The following is a 20672-nucleotide window of genomic DNA, read 5'->3' as shown; positions in this document are numbered from 1 at the left end:
TTATATGTTTTGGATAATGTTTATTTTGCATTGGACAATGTTGATTTTATTATTTTGTTTCAAAAAACTTAGTTTATAATTATATTTATTACATATTTATAATTATAAAGATTTTAATGTTCATGAATTTAAAAATTATAATTTTTTTATCTCTTTAGAAATTATAAATTTATTGAAATAGTTGTGAAATTATATATATTGTTTAATATTTAATGGTTTATTAAAAAAAAAAGAGATTTGGTGGGGCGGCCTTTCTCGTTTGCTATCCCTAGTCGTGACCACTACCGCGGTCCAAACCAGCCTGCTAACCGTAAACCCCTAACCATCAACCAAATTCAAACACTTCCCTTATCTTAGCCAACAAGATAACTACCTCGGACTATATAAAGGAGGCCAAGGGTGCCCTCAGGTACGACACACATACCTAACCTTCCCTACCTCTTAGATCTATTCTGACTTGAGTGTCGGAGTATCTTTGCATGTACCACCCCCGCCACTCCAAAAATCCGGGAGCAGAACACAGTGAGGCTTTCCTGATCAAGGAGATTACGGGGGAGAGTGTGGGGAGAGCTGCATCAGGTGACAAGGAGGATTTCCAACAAGATAGTTTTAGAATGGCTCTGAAGATTTCATTCCGTGATAAAGTGGTCAGTTCTTCTGAAACCTTGGAGCGTATTAGGGTTGATACCTTAGATAAGGATTCAATGACGGTCACAGAAAAACAAGACGACCCCAACGCCTCCAAAGGTAAGGTTTTATGAGGAGGCTAGAAATGCTTTATTTGAAGCCTACAAGAGGCCATCGTGATTAAGGTCCTTGGGCAGTATTTCAGTTATATGGCATTGGTGCATAAATTGAAAAGTGTATGGAGGCTTAAAGGAGGCTATGAAATTTTGTATATTGGTTTCGATTACTTCTTAGTCAAATTTAATCTCAAGGAGGACAAGGAAAATGTGTTATTAGGGGTCCATGGATAATGTTAGGGCATTACATTGCAGTCAAGCCATGGATTCCAAATTTTAAACCATGTAAGGCATCATTTGGGGACATAATAGTTTGGATACGTATTGCATAGTTGAGCATATGGTATTATTATAAAAAGTCCATGATATGGATTGCTTCAGCTATAGGCAAACCCATTAAGGTGGATCTCGCAACCAAGTCGGCAGAGAAGGAGAAGTTTGCTAAAGCTTGTGCAAGTGAATCTGGAGCTGCCAGTTGTTCGGCGAGTGATTATCGACGACATTGAATATAGTGTGGAGTATGAATGTATACCATTGATATGTGAGAAGTGTAATTGTTTTGAGCATATAGTAGGAGAATGTAGCACACCCATGGTTTCTTCGGTGGCTGTAGATGTACAAACAGGACCAATTGTTCACGAAAGCTTTCTGGTGACCCATAATCAATAGATTTTTTAATTTGGAATTGCACCCATTAATGCCGCGATAGTAGCGAATTCTGCAGAGAAGATGCAGACAACTACATTGCATGGGAAAGCGGATGTGAAGGAGCCATTGGACAGACAAGGGGGCTGGACCAAAGTTGTTGAAAGGGGTAGAGAAAAATTGGGTCAAAAAGCTAGGGCCCAAGCGATGGCTAAAAGCTTAACACCCCCCTTTTTGGACACCAGTTGGCTAAATTTTTTATATTTGCTGATGATCTATTATTATTTTGTAAAGCTAGAAAGCTCAGGTAGACGAAGTTATGAATTATATAGACTTGTTCTTTAAAGCATCAGGCCTATGAGTGAATCTTAGTAAGCTTAATGTTCAAAGAATATTTCTTTAAGAAGGAAGGAGATACTCTTAGAAGTCTCTAGTATTCATTTTTTATCAAGACTTGAGAAGATACCTAGGGATTAATATTGGGCATGAAAGGTCTTCCAGGAGGACGGTTCAAGAAATGATTGAGAAAATTCAGAACAAGCTTGCTAGTTGGAAGGGGTGTTTGTTGAATAAGGCGAGAAGGCTTTGTTTGGTTAAGTTGGTAATGGCTTCTATTCCAATCTATAACATGCAGGTTACTCTCCTTCTGAAGTATGCATGTGAAAAGATTGATTCACTAATGTGACAGTTCTTATGGATATGCCATGATAATGGAGAGAGTTGCTATTGGTTAAGTGGAAAGTAGCTTTTACTCCCAAAAAGGCGGGTGATTTAGGTGTAAGAGATACATATTGTGCTAATCTGGCACTTCTTAGCGAGTTGGTTTGGGAATACTTCAATAATAGAAACAAACTATGGGTGCAAATTGTGTTACAAAAATACCTCCAGAATTTGACTTGTTTTGGTGGTAGTGATGGACAGAATGTGTTGGCCACTTAGAACAGCACTGTTAAAACATATGAGGTTCTTAAAGATGGGTTTAGGTAGAATGTAGGGGATGTCCAGTAATCCATGTGGTATGATGAATGGACTCCGTCTGGAAGATTTTGTGATCTTGTTCCTTATGTTCACATATCTGAGTCAGAATTTGTAGTGGCTGGTTTGTGGTGTGATGGATCTCGGGTGGTAGATATGCTTGCTATGACAATTTTTCTTACAGTTAAGCATTTCATTTGCGGCCTTCCCTACCCAAATTCGGTTGACCTGGATCCGGGACAAAGTTGGTGGCCTGCAAGGGGAAAATATTACAGTGCAATAGAAGGTTACAGTTAGTTGTTGAAGCATAAAGTGATTGGAATGAAAATAGTGATTGAAGCTAACTTTGACATTTAAATCTTCCGGAGAAGATCAAATTCACTATGTGACTGGGTTTCATAACGTTTTTCGGCGAAAGCTTTCCGATTCTAGCAGTATCTAACTAGTTCAGATTTGTGCCAGAGATCCAATGCGAATCAGGAGACAATTGAACATTGCTTGTGCGACTGTGTTAAATCCAAGAGTCTTTGGCAAATGTTAGTCCTTCGCTTTATTTGACTCATTTCAATGCACTTCCATTGAGGCCTGGTTTAGAAAGGTTGTGCCTGGTAATGAGATTCTTTCGGGGCCATAATGTGGTAGTTGTAGAGACATATGTATAATGTTGTTCTCAATGTTAGGAATCTCTGGACAGATCACAAAGTGATTGTCTTTATCAGAAGCACTGTCATGGACTTGAGACTTTATATGCATCGGTGTTTTTCCTTTAGCACCTTCAAGAATCGTTGGTACTAGGAACCCCCTGTAGGTAATAGTTTTAAAGTTAATTGTGATACAAATTTATTTCCTGATTTGAGTTTGGCTGATTTTGGCTGTATTATTAGAGACATTAATGGAGTTGGATCTCAGACTGTTCTGATAGTTCTCCTCTCTAATCTATCACTAGATGTGAGCTTTTTACCGTCTAGAAGGGGTTTGTCTTAGTTTAGGACTGCGATTTGAGAGACATTATGTGTGAAATGGATTGTTTGGATGTCCTGCACCTTTTGCATGACTTTGATAATGGATACACGTATGAAATTACTGATTTAGTTTACAAAATTCATAAACTTTTACCAAGATCTTGGTATATTCAAGTCGATTGGATAGCTAGAGAAGCAAATAAAGTGGCAAATTATATGACTAGATATGGAATTAGAGGTAATCCCAATCATATAATTTGGTGAGATCTAGTGATATTATTCAGCAAATTATTAGTTTTACTTTAAAATAAGTGTTTGTTTTGGATTTAGATCATCTAAAGTTTGAATTTCACTTTAGAGAGTAAAGCGTAATCTTCTACCCTTGAATAGTTTCTCTTTCATATTTATTATTGGCTCACCTATAAAATCAATGGTGAGAAATCATACTTTACACTCTAAAGTGAAATTCAAATTTTAGAGGATCCAAATCCGTTTGTTTGGATCTTTTCTTTTGTTTAGATAAAAAAAAAAAATTAAAATAGGTTTCATTTAAGAGAGGTCCTCTAATCATTTTCGAAAGAATTAAAAAAAAAAAAAGAAAAAAGAAAAACGATGTCGTTTGAAGTTTGAACACGATGGGGGAGCACTGCAGTACCCTTCTGTTTAGCGGAGAGGAGCAGTTGAAGACAGCCGCCAGCGGAGGTGACAGCATCGGAATATAAAAACAAAAAAGAAAAAACCCCTCAATTGAAGGAACGATTCAATGCGTGCACTCGTGAGAGTGAGCAATAACTATCTTTGCTCATCCTTTAGCCAAATCCACAAGTCACAGTATCGCTCCATCTTCTCTACACCACAGCTTCAGGCCTCATGGATGGACAAGGTCAAAAACGTCTTTACAGGCCAAAACCCCAAGCAAAACGACTCCTCCTCCGAGTCGTTCACCCTCCTCCGTCAGATCCTCCTCTTCTCTTCATCTCATCTTAGCTTAGCTCGTTCCTCATATTCTAATAGTGATTTGTCTGTTTTGCCCTTCAACAAACAGGCTTTGCGGATGAAATGAAGAACGCAAGAAGGATCGGCACCTTTAAGCAGTTTGTGGTTGGAAGAAGCAGCGAAGTCACCTTCACCACCGCCTTCGAAAAATACGAAGCTATCCTTCGATGCCTCGCCAATTTTGATCCTACCGGAGAGGTACGTACGCTTTCTCCTTCTCATCGATCTTGTTTCAGTTATTGTTAATTTTAGTTTTTGTTAAATTTTATTTTCGGTCATTTTCAGAATCTGACTAGGGATCAAAAACAAGAAGCGGCGAAGCATTGTAACTCGACGCTTGTTGAAGTTGAGAATACGCTTGCCAAGTTCACTTGGGCGAAGTTAGCGCAGAAGAAGATTGAGAAGTTAAAAGAAGAGGGAAAACCATTGCCCACAACTATTAGCGAGGTTAGTGCTTCTAATTGCTTAAATCAATTCACCACGTTAAAAAAAAAAGTTTTGGTTTGGAGATAATTTTGAATTGAATTCAGTGTAACCGATCAACCAACTAAATTTAGGGTATTTGGATGTTTTATAGGTCCAAAAGCTGGTTGGTTCAACTCCATTGGATCTTGCAAGGTCTAATATGGCTCAGGGTGGACAAAATAGCATTGGCAGGAATGCACCCTGTCCATGCGGATCAAAGAAGAAATATAAATGGTTCATTTTGTTCTTCTTTCATTACTTTTTATTCGAAATGTTCTTGGCATTGAGGCATATTACCTAAACTCGTCGCCACTAGTTCGTTTGGATTTTGGACTAGGTTTTTAATTTTCTCTGCATATATAGCTGAAGTTATGATATATTTATTCTCTGGTTAAACTGGATTTCTCACTTAACTTGTATCTAAAATATAGATTTGGTGTTGTATTATGTATTGTAATTATAATGTAAGGTTATTTTGAATCTGGTGTGTCCCTGTTTGCACAACTGGGAACAGCAACTTGACATTTCTCATCCTTTTCAATTGAACAACTAATTACTAAAATACATTGGCACTGCTTATTTTTTTTTTGAAGTAGTATATACCAGAACCCTTATGTCAATGAAAAGGTTTTTCCAAATTGATTAGCTAATGCTTTGCTTGGTTGTTTTTTCAGGTGTTGTGGAAAGACTTCAAGAAAATCAGGGGTTGTAAATTAAACTGCGAGGAAGGTGCTCACAAATGGCTGAATGAATCTGCAGTCCTACATGTTCTATTTTAATTCTGATCAAGCTGCATACTGCAATAAGCTGGTGTTAGGATGAGATATTTTGCAAAATAGTTGCTTGGGGCATAGGCAGAACTGAATAGAATGGTTTTTGTTCACTGTAACAGTAGCTAGCTAGTTAGTTCTCTTCTTTCCCTTACTCCCAAATGAAAGGCACGAGAATAAGAAACAAAGGTTGAAGGAATATATTATTTTGTTGCTATATCATCTCTCTTCTGTCTTTGGAAGATCCACTGTGTGGTGTGTACTATTGTTTGCAAAGTTAACACGATTGAACTGGTTTAGGGAAGAGTAACATAAACTGATCATATTTATAGGGAAGATGTCCATTTCCTGTATCATCGTTATTTTATAGGAATTATGAAATTATATTGGTGAGCGAATTACACGTGTGAGGGCCGAATTCTCAACCAGCCTTAGCTTTCAAGCTCTTCCACAAAGGAGAGTTACTTGCATAGTTGCATGTAAATAAAATAAGTGTATAAACAAGTCAATCATCCTTCATGGTTAGCACTTAGCAGTTAGCACTGTGGAAAAGCGTGGAGCTAATTAAGAAGCTTTTAGAGTACTGGAGGTAACAGGAATAAACAAGCCTGGCATTCAGCAATGTATTCATAATGTTAGATGTGCAGCCATATACATAGAATAAGTGAATAATTTTAGACGACTAACTGTGTATTGGATTTCTTTGCAACCCAAGGAGCTTCAATGATGCAATCACTCGTAGTTAATCCGTCATAGTTTGGAAGGAATCCACATACCATCAATAAAGTATAAGGTCAAGGTGAATTGAAATGTCACACAAGCACAAATTACAGTAGTGGTGATGGATGTTGATTCATTTGTGTAAGTGATATAAATATAGGTGAAGTAGGGTAGCAGTAGTTAGAAAATCAAGATCAAGAAGTGTTTGTTGAGGTCATTACTTCAGTCACATATTAGTAGTATGCATGGCTCTGCATCTATATAATGCATAGGTACTTGGCCTTGTGTTCACATTATTCATTCTCTGCATATAGTGCAATTGATATTCAGTTTCAATTCTTTACTTTTCTCTGATTTTTGCTCAAAACATCTTATGCTATCAGAGCCAAAGAATCAAGATCTTGACCGTAGCCTTCATTCTCTCAACCTCATCTTCTACCAAACAAGCTTTACTTCCTATTGCTGAGAAGTTGGAAGATTCAAACTTCAACACATGGAAGCATCATGCCTGACTTAACATCCAGAGTCTCTCTATGGAAAATCATCTTGACTGGGGAAATGTTCCAAATCAATTTGAACCAGTCCCAAAGCCTCAACCAGCATCAGCATATAATAGTATTCAACAAAAATCAACATAGTTTAATAGTTTATGGAACACTTGAAGTGAAAGAGTGAAGGCAATTATTATTAAAATTTAAACACATGAGGCTTACTTTGATCTGCCAAAAACCTTATGTTTTGAGAAGAAAAGAATTAGCCTCACCATTTGTTCAGTGAAAGAGATACCGTTATCCAAAGGGAGAAACCACAGGTTCATAGAGATAGAAGGAACATAAAAACCCTTGAGAAGCTAGATAGTCCCACATCAGCTGGGAGCAAGAAAGGGAGGTGAGAATGCAGTGTACAAATAAAGATTAAGCAACAACATTTCAGTATACTTACCTGGACGGGGTCAATGGGTGATCAAGAAGGCCCATGGCTTAGGATGGTGACCTCCATTGCACTTAGGAGGGGTGCCCGCCTAAGGTCTCCTCAAGTAGGAGAGCCTACGTCATAAGGCAGCGGGGACCTGCGTTCGCGCAGTCCCTACCTAATTTCAATTTGAAGTTTTTTCAATCATATATTGTTGGTTTTCACCCATGGAAGATTCAATGGTGCAATAACTTCTACGTGAATTGTTGTATCATATTTAGGAAGGAATCCACATACCATCCATAAGGTCAAGATGAATTGAAATGTCACACAAGCACGAATTATTGCGGTGATGGATTCTTGATTCATTTGTGTAGTTGTGTATACTTGTATATGGAACACTTGAAGTGAAAGAGTGAAGGCAATTATTATTAAAATTTAAACAACGTTCATCTTCAGTTTAATGGTAGGAAGACTACGTGTTCCGTTGCAAGTTTGATTCTGCTACCTTTTCAATTTTGCATCCTAAAGTGCTCATCTTTTTCTTTTATTATTTACATTTTGGCAGGAGTCTTGTACTTTTTATAAATATCTGAGGCTTGCTCTGAATCTTTGTTCTTAACTCACTTCTCATGTGTTTTATATGGGAAAACCATCTTGATTGGGGAAATGTTCCAAATCGATTTGAACCAGTCCCAAAGCCTTAACCAGCATCAGCATATAATTGTATTCAACAAACATCACCATAGTTTATGGAACACTTGAACTGAAAGAGTTAATTCAATTATTATTAAAATTTAAACACCGTACCAAGTTTTCTGCTACCTCCTTTTCAATTTTGCATCCTAAAGTGCTCATCATGGGATTCTTCTTTTTCTTTTCTTTCATTTATACTTTTGATAAATATTTGAGGCTTGCTCTGAATCTTTGTTCTTAACTCACTTCCCATTGTTTTCTTGCTTTAAACACCATAATAAGAAAATGAAGCAGCACCTTTCCCAGTCTCCTAGCTTCAAAATTCTCATACATGTCTAACACTCCAACTACAGGTATACTTTGATCTGCCAAAAACCTAATGTTATGAGAAGAAAAGAATTAGCCTCAATATTTGTTCAGCGAAAGAGATACCGCCAATCCAAAGGGAGAAGCCCCAGGTTCACAAAGATAGAAAGAACAGAGGAACCTTTAAGTCCCACATCACCTGGGAGAAAGAAAGGGAGGTGAAAATGCAGTGTATAAATAAAGATTAATGAGCAACATTTTAGCATACTTACCTGGATGGGGTCAATGGGTGATCAAGAAGGCCTATGGCCTAGGTTGGTGACTTCCATTGCACTTAGGAAGGGTGTCTGCCTAAGGTCTCCTCAAGTAGGAGAGCCTACATCATAATTTGTGGTAGTGGGGACTTGCGTTCGCGCAGTCCCTATCCAATTTCAGTTTAAAGTCTTTTAAATCATATATAAATTGGAAGAAAGTAGCTTTTGGCTGTGGCCGTCCATTTTATTTATACATATTTTAAAGGGCAAAACACTAAAATAAGCCAAGGAAAAAAATTTTACTCAAATTTGCCAAACTAAAATTTATTTTATGAATGAACTAATACGTGTTTATATGTAGTTTGAATCAACTAGAGTTGAACTCAATCTACACATAATTCGAACGAATTATACCCAAAACTCACACACACTAATTCGAATCAAGTGTCGAATCAACTTGATTCGAATTACACACATACAATAATTCGATACAATAATTCGAATCAAGTTGATTCGAATTAATTTATTAAAAAAATTAATAATTTATTAAAAAATTTATTAAAAAATAATAATTTAAAATTAAAAAATATATATTTTATTTCATGTATTAAAAAAAATCTAACAAAATATTTAATTACGATACTTTTTTTAAATATTACTTTTTTTAAATATTAATGAGCTATCAATTCAAATTCCATACAATACTTTTTTGTCCATTTTTAATAGCTCATGAATATTTTTTAATAAATTTTTTTAAATTATATGGTGAGATATTAACAGTAGACGTGTTAACGGAATTCTAAGAGGAAAAAAATTACAATTTTGAAAATCGAAGATGAGCGGTGGAGTGAGCAGGGAAGAGACTTTGAGGGTGAAACACGGTGAGGCAGCCGATAATGTCGGCGGAAGAGATAAGGGGGAGAGCGGGGGAGGGATTGCATCAGGAGAAAAGCAGGATCATATTTCGGGAGGGGTTTCTAAGCCTTTGAAGGTTTCTTTCAGGGACAAAGTTGTGGGTTCCAAGATTGCTAAAGCTTTTTCACTTGTTGAAACTTTATCGGGAGATAACATTGCGATAGTTTCTGGGAAGCAAGGAGATCTCTTACCACCGAGTGTCACATTTACCCAAGAAGCTAAGAATTGCTTGGCAGAACCTTATAAGGATGCTATAGTGATTAAGGTGCTAGGTAAACATTATAGCTACACTGCATTGTCTCATAAACTCCGAACGGTATGGAGGATTAAGGGAGGTTTTGATTTATTGGACGTGGGATTTGACTACTTTCTTGTGAAGTTTGATGTGGCTGAAGAGCGAGAAAAGGTTCTCTTAGGAGGTCCATGGATGATTGAGGGAAATTATGTGACTGTGAAGCCTTGGGATCAAGAGTTTAGATCAAGTGAAAACTGTTTTGGAGCAACTTTAGTGTGGATTAGAATGTCTGGATTACCAATTTGGTGCTACCAAGAAGATGCAATGCTCCGTGTTGCGGCTGCAGTTGGCATTCCCGTTAAGGTTGATTTGGCAACAAAATTAGCTGAAAGAGGACGATATGCTCGAGCCTGTGTTCAGATAGATTTAGGATTGCCAGTGACTAAGAAGATTCTTGTTGAAGGTGTTGAATATGAGGTTGAATATGAAAGTCTTCACCTTATTTGTGGCTCCTGTCTCAAGTTTGGTCATGATATGAAGGTGTGCAAGACTGACAGCAATGCAGGAGGAGGAACTAATGCCAAGGTGATCAGCGATGTAGCAAAATAGCCAGAAAGCTCAAATTCAAAAAATCCAGTGCATGTGGAAAAGGCAAGTTTTCATTTTGGCAAGAATCTTGGAGATGAGACTGTAAATGTTACTGTCCCGGATTTGGTGGAGAGTGATTTGCATGCTGTTCATATAGACCATGCACAACATGAGGATTTGGAAGGTTGGACTCAAGTGATTAGGAAAGGAAAGTATAAAATGGGTCAAAAGCCTTCTCCTAGTACCCATCAGGTCCAACCAAAAGCAAAGAAGACTCCTAACAAGGCTACCAGTACTTGGACAAGGCCTAACCACCAACGTACAACACATGCTACTGGATCCAAAGTAAAATTAAGCAGGGGCATCAATATTGGAAAATCGGTTAGTGTGGCTTCTTCGGGGACCCGGCACAATGTTCATTATCAGCAGCAATGTGAGACAACAAATGGCACTGTGCGAAAGCGTCCTCGCCCAAACTCTTTGCAGAATTCACCAGTAGATAAGGATGGAGCATCGACGGCAGGTATGGTGCAAGTTTCGACGGAGAAAATTGGGCTGCCACTTGAGAGTCCATTAAAGGCAGGATTGTCGAAGACAGGGACAACATGTTGAGTCTCGGGTTTGTTATTGGAGCTCCCTTTTTGCTGTTTTTTATGGATAGTTTCAATATCATAGCCTGGAATGTGAGGGGTGCGTCTAACAAGATGGCCCGTGTGCATTGCAAAAATTTGGTGAGAATATATAAACCATCTTTCTTCTTTCTCTTTGAGACTCATACCATGTTTAATAATTTAAAAATTTTTTGGGATAAGTTGGGTTTTCATTGTGTTGGTATTGAGGAAGCAGTAGGACACAGGGGTGGCATTTGGTTTCTATCTTCTATTGCTAATGCTTCTTGTGTGGTTATTGATCAAATTGACCAATGTATCACAGTGAAAGTGAGTGTGGGTAACTTAGTTTGGCTTTGTAGTGCAGTATATGGGAGTCCTCAATTCGAAAAAAGATGTATGCTTTGGGATCATTTGCGTTCTATTAATTCAGGCCATAATAGACCATGGATGGCCATTGGTGATTTTAATGAGATTGTGGCACCAGATGAGAGTACAGGTGCTTATTTTTCTTCTCACAGAGCTAGTCTATTAGCTACTACTCTAGATGACTGTGAGCTCTTTGCTCTTAAAGTGACTGGTAGGAGATATACTTGGTATAGAGCAGTTCAGGCTAGCAGGGACTTGGCTAAAAGGTTGGATAGAGCTCTAGTTAATGAGTCGTGGATGTCAATGTTTCCTGAGGGTTATTCTGAAATTCTTAGCAGGCTTCATTCTGATCATTGTCCTATTTTAGTTCGTTGTCATGGTAGCCCCAGAGTGAAAGGTTTTCGTCCTTTTAGGTTCCAAGCTGCGTGGGCAACACATCCTTCTTATAAACATGTTATTAGTAAGGCTTGGAATCAAGAGTTTGGAGGCGTTACTGAAAGGCTTAAGATGGTTCAACAGGCTTCTTTGGACTTCAACTCAAAGATTTTTGGAAATATTTTTGTGCGAAAAAATAAGCTGGAATATCAGATTGATCAGATTCAACGGCGTTTGGAGGTTACCGATGTGTTATCTCTGAGAATTAAAGAAGCTGAACTGAGGGAAGATTATAATAGGCTTTTATTGCAAGAGGAACTTTTTTGGTACTAGAAATCTAGAGAGCAGTGGGTCAAGTATGGGGATAGAAACACTAAATTCTTTCATCTTCAGACTTTAGTGCGTAGAAACCATAATAGAGTACATGGATTATATGTTAGAGATGGGTCTTGGTCTACTGATCCAGATATTCTCCAGGAAGAAGCCCTCTCTTTTTACAAGAATCTCTTTGGTACAACGGAAGAGGTTGAGGTTGATTGTTTAGGGGATGTTCCGATGCCCACTCTAAGCACTGAGGCTTGTGCTAGGTTAATTGACCCTGTCTCTTTTGCGGAAGTCAAGTCAGCAGTATTCAGTATGAGCCCTTTTAAGGCTCCTGGTCCAGATGGCTTTCAAGCTTATTTTTTTAAAGAATATTGGGAGATAGTAGGCACTGAGATTTGGAATATTGTCCGGAGCGCTTTTTTGGGAGAGTTCTTAAATCCTAGCATCATGGAAACTCTGATTGTGCTTATTCCTAAAATTGATAATCCTACCTTTATGAAGGATTTCAGGCCTATTAGCTTGTGTAATGTTGTTTATAAAATTATCACCAAAGTATTGACTAACCGACTTCGGCCTTTTCTTCCAGATATTGTTAGTCCTTTACAAGGAGGTTTTATTCCGGGTCGTGGTGCTCCTGATAATATTATTGTGGCCCAAGAAATTTTGAATTTCATGAAGCACACAAAATCCAAGAAAGGTACTCTTGCTTTTAAAATTGATCTTGAAAAAGCTTATGATAGGGTGGATTGGAGGTTTTTGGAGAGTACTCTCATTGCTTTTGGTTTTCCTATCATCACTGTTAATTTGATTATGACTTGTGTCCGTGCATCCTCTCTTTCTATTATGTGGAATGGGAATAGATTGGATAGTTTTGCTCCTAGAAGGGGGCTTAGACAGGGCGATCCAATGTCTCCTTACTTATTTGTGCTTTGTATGGAAAGACTTGCCTGCTATATATCTCATAAGGTGGTCGAGGGTGTGTGGAAACCAGTTTCTGTCACTAGGGGTGGCCCAAAATTTTCTCATTTGATGTTTGCAGATGATCTCTTACTCTTCTGCCAGGCTACAAAAAGTCAGGTCCAAATGGTCATGTATTCTCTTAATATTTTTTGCAAGGCATCTGGCATGAAAGTGAATCTTGAAAAGTTTAAAGCTTTTTGTTCTAAAAATGTGACTGCTCGTAGAAGAAATATTTTTACTAGTGTTTCTTCAATACGTTTTGCTTTGGACTTAGGAAGATATCTTGGAGTTAACCTTAATCATTCCCGTACCAGTAGGGCTTCTTTTCATTCGGTGATTGAAAAGGTGAGGGGAAGATTAGCTAATTGGAAAGGAAGGCTTCTAAATAAAGCAGGGAGACTTTGCCTGATCAATTCTGTTGCAGCATCCATCCCTGTCTATCATATGCAGGTATCCTTTTTTCCAAATTGGGTTTGCGATAAATTATCTTCTATGATGAGACAGTTCCTTTGGAAGGGTCAAGTTGATGGTAGAGGTCTTTCTCTTGTTAATTGGAGGACCGTGATCACTCCAAAAAAATTTGGTGGCCTGGGTGTTAGAGACCCTGCGTGTGTTAATATATCTTTACTTGGTAAATTGGTGTGGCAACTTTTTCATTGTCAGGACAAGCCTTGGGTTGCTCTATTGAGGGCGAAGTATCTGAGGAATGAGGGAGTTTTAGATGGCCCTGTCCCTTGCAATGCTTCTCATGTTTGGAAGAGTATCTCAAAGGCTTTTGGTGCTCTTAAGGATGCCTTCTCTTGGTGCGTTGGGTCACTTGATCAATCTTTTTGGTTTGACAATTGGAGTATTGAGGGCCCAATTGCTCAAGATGTCCCTTTTGTACATATATCTGACTCTGATTTAACTATTAGAGACGTTTGGAAAGATGGTCAATGGAATCTCCATGATATTTTCTCTATCATTCCAGAAGATGTCAAACAGCGTTTGAATGCTTATAATCCGGATTTGAATGCTGGAGAGAGTTCGGGTTGGTCGTGGGGTGTGGCATCTTCTAGACTCTACTCAGCTAGGAGTGGGTACAATTGGCTAGCCAAAAGAAAGTTTGACTGGAATGAGCATGATAATTGGTTGTGGGTATGGCGTTTGCATATTCCTGAGAAGTATAAGTTCTTGATTTGGCTCAGTCTCCATAATGCTATTCCTACAGCAGAGTTTCGTTTGGGTCATGGTTTAGCTTTATCTAGCACCTGTCATCGGTGTCAGAATGGTTCTGAATCCATTCTTCATTGTCTTCGGGAGTGCCCTAGTGCCAAGGAGGTCTGGACCCTTTTAGGCTTGTATTCAGATAACTCGAATTTACATGATTGGCTCTACAGAGGTGCAAGGAGTGGAGATGCTTTTCTTTTCTTTTCGACTATCTGGTGGATTTGGAGAAGCAGAAATCATGACTTATTTAATATAGATGATTCATGGAGTGCTAGTAAAGTGGTGAGTTTGATTCGTAGTTCAGTAAGGGAGTTTCACACTATTTTTGCTATGCATCAATCTCTGTCTCCTCCTTCACTTTGTTTGCATTGGGTTCCACCTCCAGTTCATTCTGTTAAATTGAATTGTGATGCTAGTTGGTTTGCTCCTTCTGGCTATGCTGGTTTTGGTTGTATTATTCGCAATCCTGATGGATGTTGGTTGAAAGGTTGCACTGGAAAAGTCGGAGTGTGCAGTGTTCTTTTTGCTGAATTGTATGCAATTTGGAGAGGTTTGCTTCTTGCTTGGGAGAGTGGATTTCGTGAGGTTATTTGTGAAACAGACTGTTTAGAAGCTCTTTTCTTGGTAAACCAGAGAATGCTTAGTAAGGATATTCCGGAATGGGATTTGGCAAAGCATATTCAGGAGGTTATGAATTGGAATTGGAGAGTCTCTATTCTTTTAATTCAGAGGACTGCAAATAGTGTTGCAGATTGTATGGCTAAAGCAGCTGCTTCTGTCGCGGACATTCACTCGAATTGGAGCCAACCATGGAGTGAGCTTCAACATCTAATAGATTTAGATATGACCCTAGCCAATTAATTTGGTTTTGTCTCTTTTTTCTTTCTTTTCTATTTAGTCACCAAAAAAAGAATTACGCATGGAAAGTTCAATCACTCTGATTCGAATTATATGGTGAGGAATTCGAATTCTATACAATACTCTTCTATCCATTCTTGATAGCTCATGAATACTTTTTAATAAATTTATTTTAATTATACCACAAAAAATATTTTATTCTATGCAAAATAATTTAAAAATGGCTTAAAAGATGTTAGGAGTACTATAAAAATTTGCAATGACTTAGGACATTAATAATTTAGAAATTAAAGAAAATATATTTTTATCATGTATTTACCTAAATCACTAGAATATTACAAACTTTTATAGTACTCGTAACATTTTTAAGTCATTTTTTTAAATTATTTTGTATAGAATAAAATATATTTTTTAATTATTTTGGATGGAATAAAATATTTTCTTTAATTTTTAAATTATTATTGACTATCTAGAGTATTTTATTTAAAATTTGTGTACATGCATGTATTTACCTAAATCATTAGAACATTACAAATTTTTATAGTATTCCTAATATTTTTTAAGTCATTTTTTAAATTATTTTGCATTATTTTTTTGTGGTTTATATAATTAAAATAAATTTATTAAAAAATATTCATGAGCTATCAAGAATGGGCAGAAGAGTATTGTATAGAATTCGAATTGCTCACCGTATAATTCGAATTTCCCATGCGTAATTCGAATCATGTAATATCTCACCATATAATTTAAAAAAATTTATTAAAAAATATTCATGAGCTATTAAAAATGGACAAAAGAGTATTTTATGAAATTTGAATTGATAGCTCATTAATATTTAAAAAAAGTCTCGTAATTAAATATTTTGTTAGATTTTTTTTAATGCATGAAATAAAATATATTTTATTTTAATTTTAAATTATTATTTTTTAATAAATTTTTTAATAAATTATTAATTTTTTTAATAAATCATGATGTAATTCGATTCAACTTGATTCGAATTATTTTATGTGTGTAATTCGAATCAAGTTGATTAGAATTAGTGTGTGTGTGACTTTTGTGTATAATTCGAAACAATATGATTCGAATTATGTGTAGACCGAGTTCGAATCTAATTGATTCGAACTACATATAAACATGCATTGGTTGATTCATGAACTAAATTTTGGTTTGGCGGATTTACGTAAAAATTTTTTCCCCTTGACTTATTTTAGTGTTTTGCCCTATTTTAAATTTATGGGGTAAGGTGAGTGGGTCCTGACAGAGATAAAAAAATGAAAGATATATGGGAATTGTGGAGTAGGTGAATTGGTGTACTAGACTAGTAGGTGATGGTGTATTAAAAAACAAGGCCGCTATAAAATTATAAATAACGTGAATAATATATAAGGCAGTTGGTGAAAAATGTCGAATTTGGATCTCTCAAAAATTTCTCTGCGGCCATTCAAGCTAAGCGATGTTGACGACTTTTTGCTATGGGCTGGGGATGATCAAGTCACACAAAACTTAAGATGGAAGACTTGTGGTTCAAGGGAAGAGGCTTTGGCCTTCATAAGAGACGTGTGCATACCTCATCCATGGCGACGCTCAATCTGCCTTGACGACCGTTCCATAGGCTTTGTTTCGGTGTATCCGTGGTCAGGTGATGATAGATGCAAGGCTGACATAGGCTATGCCGTGGCCGGAGACTACTGGGGCCAAGGCATAGCCACCAAAGCAGTGAAGATGGCTGTGCCTCAAGTGTTCAATGACTTGTCTCATCTGGTAAGGTTGCAGGCTTTCACTTCCCCTCAGAACAAGGCTTCTCAGAGAGTACTGGAAAAGGCTGGGTTCCTTAAGGAGGGTCTGCTCAGAAAGTACACTTATTTTAAAGGAAACATTAAGGATTCGATAGTGTTTAGTTTCTTGTCAACTGATGAATTTCCTCATGATGACTAGTGGAAATAATCTAATATGGTTTGTGCTGGAAATAGTGTCTAATGAAATCCCTTTTGTTATGGGATATGCTTGTATTGTATATTTCTTTCTTTAATGTGATGCTTCTTTTGAAACAAGCTTAGCTATCTCTCTGTCTTCTTTTTATATTTGATCAATATGTGACCTGAGGTCCATATGAACTTGAATCTCAATGAACATAATGGATTTGGTTAGTTGCTCATAATTTCTTGTTTCAACTTAACAAAAAAACCAACACAATACCACCTAACCAATGCCATGTTACACAAACCATTCCTTTATTCTGAATTCCCACCCCAAATAATGTACATATGCTATAATTAATTAGTTATAGGGTAGATTCTGAGAATTATTTGGTATTTACCACTCTGGATAGGTTGATTTGGGTTCCCAAGCATATCATCAAGTTCTTTTGCAAACCTCTCCATATCACTGGCAGACAAGTAAATTGGAACTAAAACACCACCTCCATTTGCATTCCCATAATCCATGAGATCCATTTCTCCGAAGCTATTGTCTGATGCCCCATTACTAATTAATCGTGTATTGAATTATTGATATATCAATAAAAATAATTAATTTTTAAATTTATTATTTTAAAATCATTTATATATATAAATCTGATTAGATAATTTTATAAAATTCTGTAGGATTTTTTTCTGATATAATGTAAAGTTCGGCAGTTTCTTCGGCAAATTTTAAGGAGTTTCATCCAAATATAAAAATCCGTGACCCTTTCATTTTCACTTTTCATCATTTTCACTCTTCTTCATTCTCATCCTCTTTTCTCTGGTAAAACTTTTTATTTTCCATCTTTTTGACAATTTCAAGTAATTATGTTCTTCTGTCCCTTTTTAATTTTATTGTTGTATTATTTTATGATTTTAACATGTTTATTTAGTTAGATTAAGTTTTGTTGTTAGTTTTTAATTTTAGTTAGTTTGATAATTAGATGATATAGTTAGTTTAGAGTACCATCTATTGTTAGTTTAGATAATGTGAAATGATCATTTGAAGTTTGAATTAATTATGCTTTAGAGTAAAATTATAGTTTATGGTCTAAGTATTTAGAATTTTTAGATTTATTGCCTATAATTTTTACTGGTAATAACATTATGGGAATATAAATCTTTTTAGATTTATTGCCTATAATATAGTTATATTTCAATTTTAATTTTAATATTTTAATTTTAATTTAATATTTAAATACAATTAGAAAATATCATGTTACACATTTTGATAGTCAAATTTGTAATTAATCATTGTTAATGATATACAAGAAAGATAAAATGGGTGAAGGAATGAGAGAGATAGAAAAAGAAAGAGGGAGGAGAGAAGAACTCTTTAATTTTAGAGAGAAAGATTTGATTTCAATTGTAATGAAAGAGTAACATGTGGTATATTGTGATAATAAAATTAGTAATATATAATAGTTGTGTTTGATAATAAATTAGTTAATTTTAAATTATTATTTTTATTTAGATTACTATTTCAGTTGAACTGATTATGGTTTAGAATTAAATTATATTTTATGGAGATAGTTAGATTAAGATTGAATATGTTTGACAAAAAGTGAGTTAATTTAAAATTATTTTATTTTAATTTATTCTGTCATATTGTAGTTTCATGGCGCAAAACATGTTAGGATACGAGCCATAACTACGAGCAAAATGCCTCCATATTTACCATACAAGTGGGTGCCATTGATGGAAATAAATGATTTGAAAGTCTCAACACACGGAAGAAACGTCCAAAACATTCGATGAAACATGACATTATTGACTGAAGTAGGCCAAGGCGATGTAATGAAGCACTCAAATACCTAAAAAACCATCAATTTTTTAACATATAAGTAGTTACTTAATTAAGAATTTATAAGTAAAGGCGATGTAATGAAGCTTTCCAGGTAAGTATATCTGCATTGTGAATAACCAACGAAAAAAATCATTGTATGATTCCTCCCAATTTCCATATATCCTAGCAATAACTCTCTGCTTTTTTACAAGCCAAATTTTTCTGTACGAAGCCTTGTAACCAAAGTGATTCTCCACACCTCTTTGCAGAACCATTATGCTGATGGTTGGATCTACTTTGACCATTGTGAATATGTGCTGAGTAATCACATTCGAGTCAAACCTTCAATGGGCTTTGACTATTGATGTTTGCATGCAAGTATGAGGACTGTTGTATATTCTCACCTCCCATTTTTTCTGCTTTCGGTGATAACCTATGCGTATATTTTATTGACAACCAGTCCCAAACTGAGAATACATTATAGCATACTTTAACTGGTCACTCTCTAGTATTTTATACTCCACACCCCTCCTAATGCTATACGTCTTAACTGCCATAATAACTTCCTCCTTATTTTCATACTATTGTCCAATCTCAAACTCATTGGTGGGATCATCCTCGAGGCCTCCTTGACTAAATAAATAATTTGAAGTCATTGCCTCGAGATTCAACGAGAAAAAGTGATCCGGCCGATCATATGGTCGAAAAATATCAACCTCTATCAGTGCGATTTGTGTGTCACTGTAGTAGTTCATCTCTTCCTCCTTCTCATATGGAATTTCAGTTGGTTTAGCCTCAGCATCTTCATGTCATGAGGGTTAACTTGATAGGGATCTATCGTCGGATCTTTAATAGCAGAACCCTCATAACTTTCAACATCATCTTGCATCATACCATCATTAAAATCTTCAACATTTGACCCCTCTTGACTACCTTCAAGTGACATATTTAGGTTAATTATCATCCTTCTATATTTCTCCTAACCACCCCACTTAAAGTGATATCATCAATAGTATCCATAGAAGTTCCTCCACCCAAGTCAACTAGAAAAATAAATAATTCTAACAGATGGACATTTGTTCAACGGTTGTGCCAGACCCTAATAAGACGTATGTCCTCGTCATCACATAACTGATATCTAGTTTACAAAAACATAAAATCTTACCAAAACCATCATCAAACAAAAAAATAACAAAATAATGATAACAATTGTAATCCTTAATATACCTTTTGTAAAATAAAGTATTATCTACTTTGGACAGATATCTGTAGTAGATTTTTATTCGCTCTTTTCATGTGTTGTTGACCAATGATATGCAATATCAAATTCTTCAACGCTGTTAGACTTTCGACTTTAGGTGACATAGATTTAAATAATGGTTCAGCAGAATTGAACACGATAGATCTATCTTCATCATATAGTATTTCACCATCATAATAAATGGAAAACAATAAAAAATTCGAGACATTATATAGAGTAAGCAGAAGATTAAGGTAAAAGGAAAATGATGAGTTACTAATAGTAATTTTGATTTCCAATCAGTCTCGCTGAGATTTTATTGGGGAAGCTACTTGAAGTTCGCCGAGAGGGTTGACGAAATTTACATATTATATGAAGTTCGTCAAGGGGAGTAACGAACCTTGTAAAAACGACAAAGTTCGCCGAAAAAAATGGCAAACTTGTCCCTGACAAAAAAAAATTCAAAAAAAAAATTTAAATAATTTTTTTTAAAATAAAGTTTTTTTTTATTTTATATAAAAAATTCTCAAATTAAACCCTATTTATAATTGCACCTAAGCAAAGCCAAAAAGAAAACATAAGACTTTGTAAGTACAACATCTTGAAAAGGCAGAAACATATTGCCATGAGATGTGTATTTTGAAGAACGAAATTGCATATTTAAAAAACGTTTAGCTGGCACGTATGTACTCTAAAAACACCTCTTAAAGATATTGATCTAACAATTAACTCACTAGTCTATTTAAATAAGTATAAAAAACTTAAAATTCGCCTGGTACATGAATAATCCATTGACTAAT

At 35.9% G+C, this 20672-nt stretch overlaps 3 protein-coding genes, 1 long non-coding RNA gene and 2 other non-coding genes across 6 annotated transcripts; 5 read left to right on the top strand and 1 right to left on the bottom strand.

Annotated features, from left to right (window-relative positions):
- The first annotated feature begins 3658 nt into the window (after positions 1–3658).
- LOC112695467 (uncharacterized) lies at positions 3659–5773 on the top strand. Its single transcript, XM_025747815.3, has 5 exons — positions 3659–4278; positions 4371–4519; positions 4607–4768; positions 4899–5020; positions 5461–5773. Exons 1-5 carry the CDS (start codon positions 4089–4091, stop codon positions 5501–5503), a joined length of 666 nt encoding a protein of 221 aa, XP_025603600.1. The 5' UTR covers positions 3659–4088; the 3' UTR covers positions 5504–5773.
- A 1437-nt stretch (positions 5774–7210) lies between these two features.
- On the top strand, positions 7211–7365 carry LOC112699561 (U1 spliceosomal RNA). The gene has a single exon (XR_003152509.2). It is a non-coding gene; the product is annotated as a U1 spliceosomal RNA (small nuclear RNA).
- A 584-nt stretch (positions 7366–7949) lies between these two features.
- LOC112695468 (uncharacterized) lies at positions 7950–8659 on the bottom strand. The gene is made up of 2 exons (XR_003150401.3): positions 8463–8659; positions 7950–8389 (listed from the first exon to the last, which is right to left on the bottom strand). It is a non-coding gene; the product is annotated as an uncharacterized lncRNA (long non-coding RNA).
- On the top strand, positions 8455–8615 carry LOC112699558 (U1 spliceosomal RNA). The gene has a single exon (XR_003152507.1). It is a non-coding gene; the product is annotated as a U1 spliceosomal RNA (small nuclear RNA).
- A 620-nt stretch (positions 8660–9279) lies between the features above and the next one.
- Positions 9280–11867, top strand: LOC140173571 (uncharacterized). Its single transcript, XM_072198046.1, has 5 exons — positions 9280–10179; positions 10267–10705; positions 10858–10913; positions 10995–11130; positions 11224–11867. Exons 1-5 carry the CDS (start codon positions 9280–9282, stop codon positions 11865–11867), a joined length of 2175 nt encoding a protein of 724 aa, XP_072054147.1.
- Positions 11868–16244: 4377 nt separating this feature from the next.
- Positions 16245–17043, top strand: LOC112695466 (uncharacterized). The gene has a single exon (XM_025747814.3). The coding sequence runs from the start codon at positions 16287–16289 to the stop codon at positions 16818–16820; it is 534 nt and encodes a 177-aa protein (XP_025603599.1). The 5' UTR covers positions 16245–16286; the 3' UTR covers positions 16821–17043.
- Positions 17044–20672: the final 3629 nt, after the last annotated feature.

Source organism: Arachis hypogaea, chromosome 6, assembly GCF_003086295.3.
Source record: "Arachis hypogaea cultivar Tifrunner chromosome 6, arahy.Tifrunner.gnm2.J5K5, whole genome shotgun sequence".
Classification (NCBI taxonomy): Eukaryota; Viridiplantae; Streptophyta; class Magnoliopsida; order Fabales; family Fabaceae; genus Arachis; species Arachis hypogaea.
The sequence above is the reverse complement of the archived record's forward strand: the minus strand, read 5'-3'. Positions and strand labels throughout refer to the sequence as shown.

Coding starts and splice junctions, on each gene's coding strand:
- LOC112695467 (XM_025747815.3), top strand. CDS start 4,089: ATGCGTGCACTCGTGAGAGTGAGCAATAACTATCTTTGCTCATCCTTT. Junction 4,769..4,898: donor TGCCCACAACTATTAGCGAG/GTTAGTGCTTCT, acceptor GATGTTTTATAG/GTCCAAAAGCTGGTTGGTTC. Junction 5,021..5,460: donor TCAAAGAAGAAATATAAATG/GTTCATTTTGTT, acceptor TTGTTTTTTCAG/GTGTTGTGGAAAGACTTCAA.
- LOC140173571 (XM_072198046.1), top strand. CDS start 9,280: ATGAGCGGTGGAGTGAGCAGGGAAGAGACTTTGAGGGTGAAACACGGT. Junction 10,706..10,857: donor GGATGGAGCATCGACGGCAG/GTATGGTGCAAG, acceptor TCAATATCATAG/CCTGGAATGTGAGGGGTGCG. Junction 10,914..10,994: donor GTGTGCATTGCAAAAATTTG/GTGAGAATATAT, acceptor TTTTGGGATAAG/TTGGGTTTTCATTGTGTTGG.
- LOC112695466 (XM_025747814.3), top strand. CDS start 16,287: ATGTCGAATTTGGATCTCTCAAAAATTTCTCTGCGGCCATTCAAGCTA.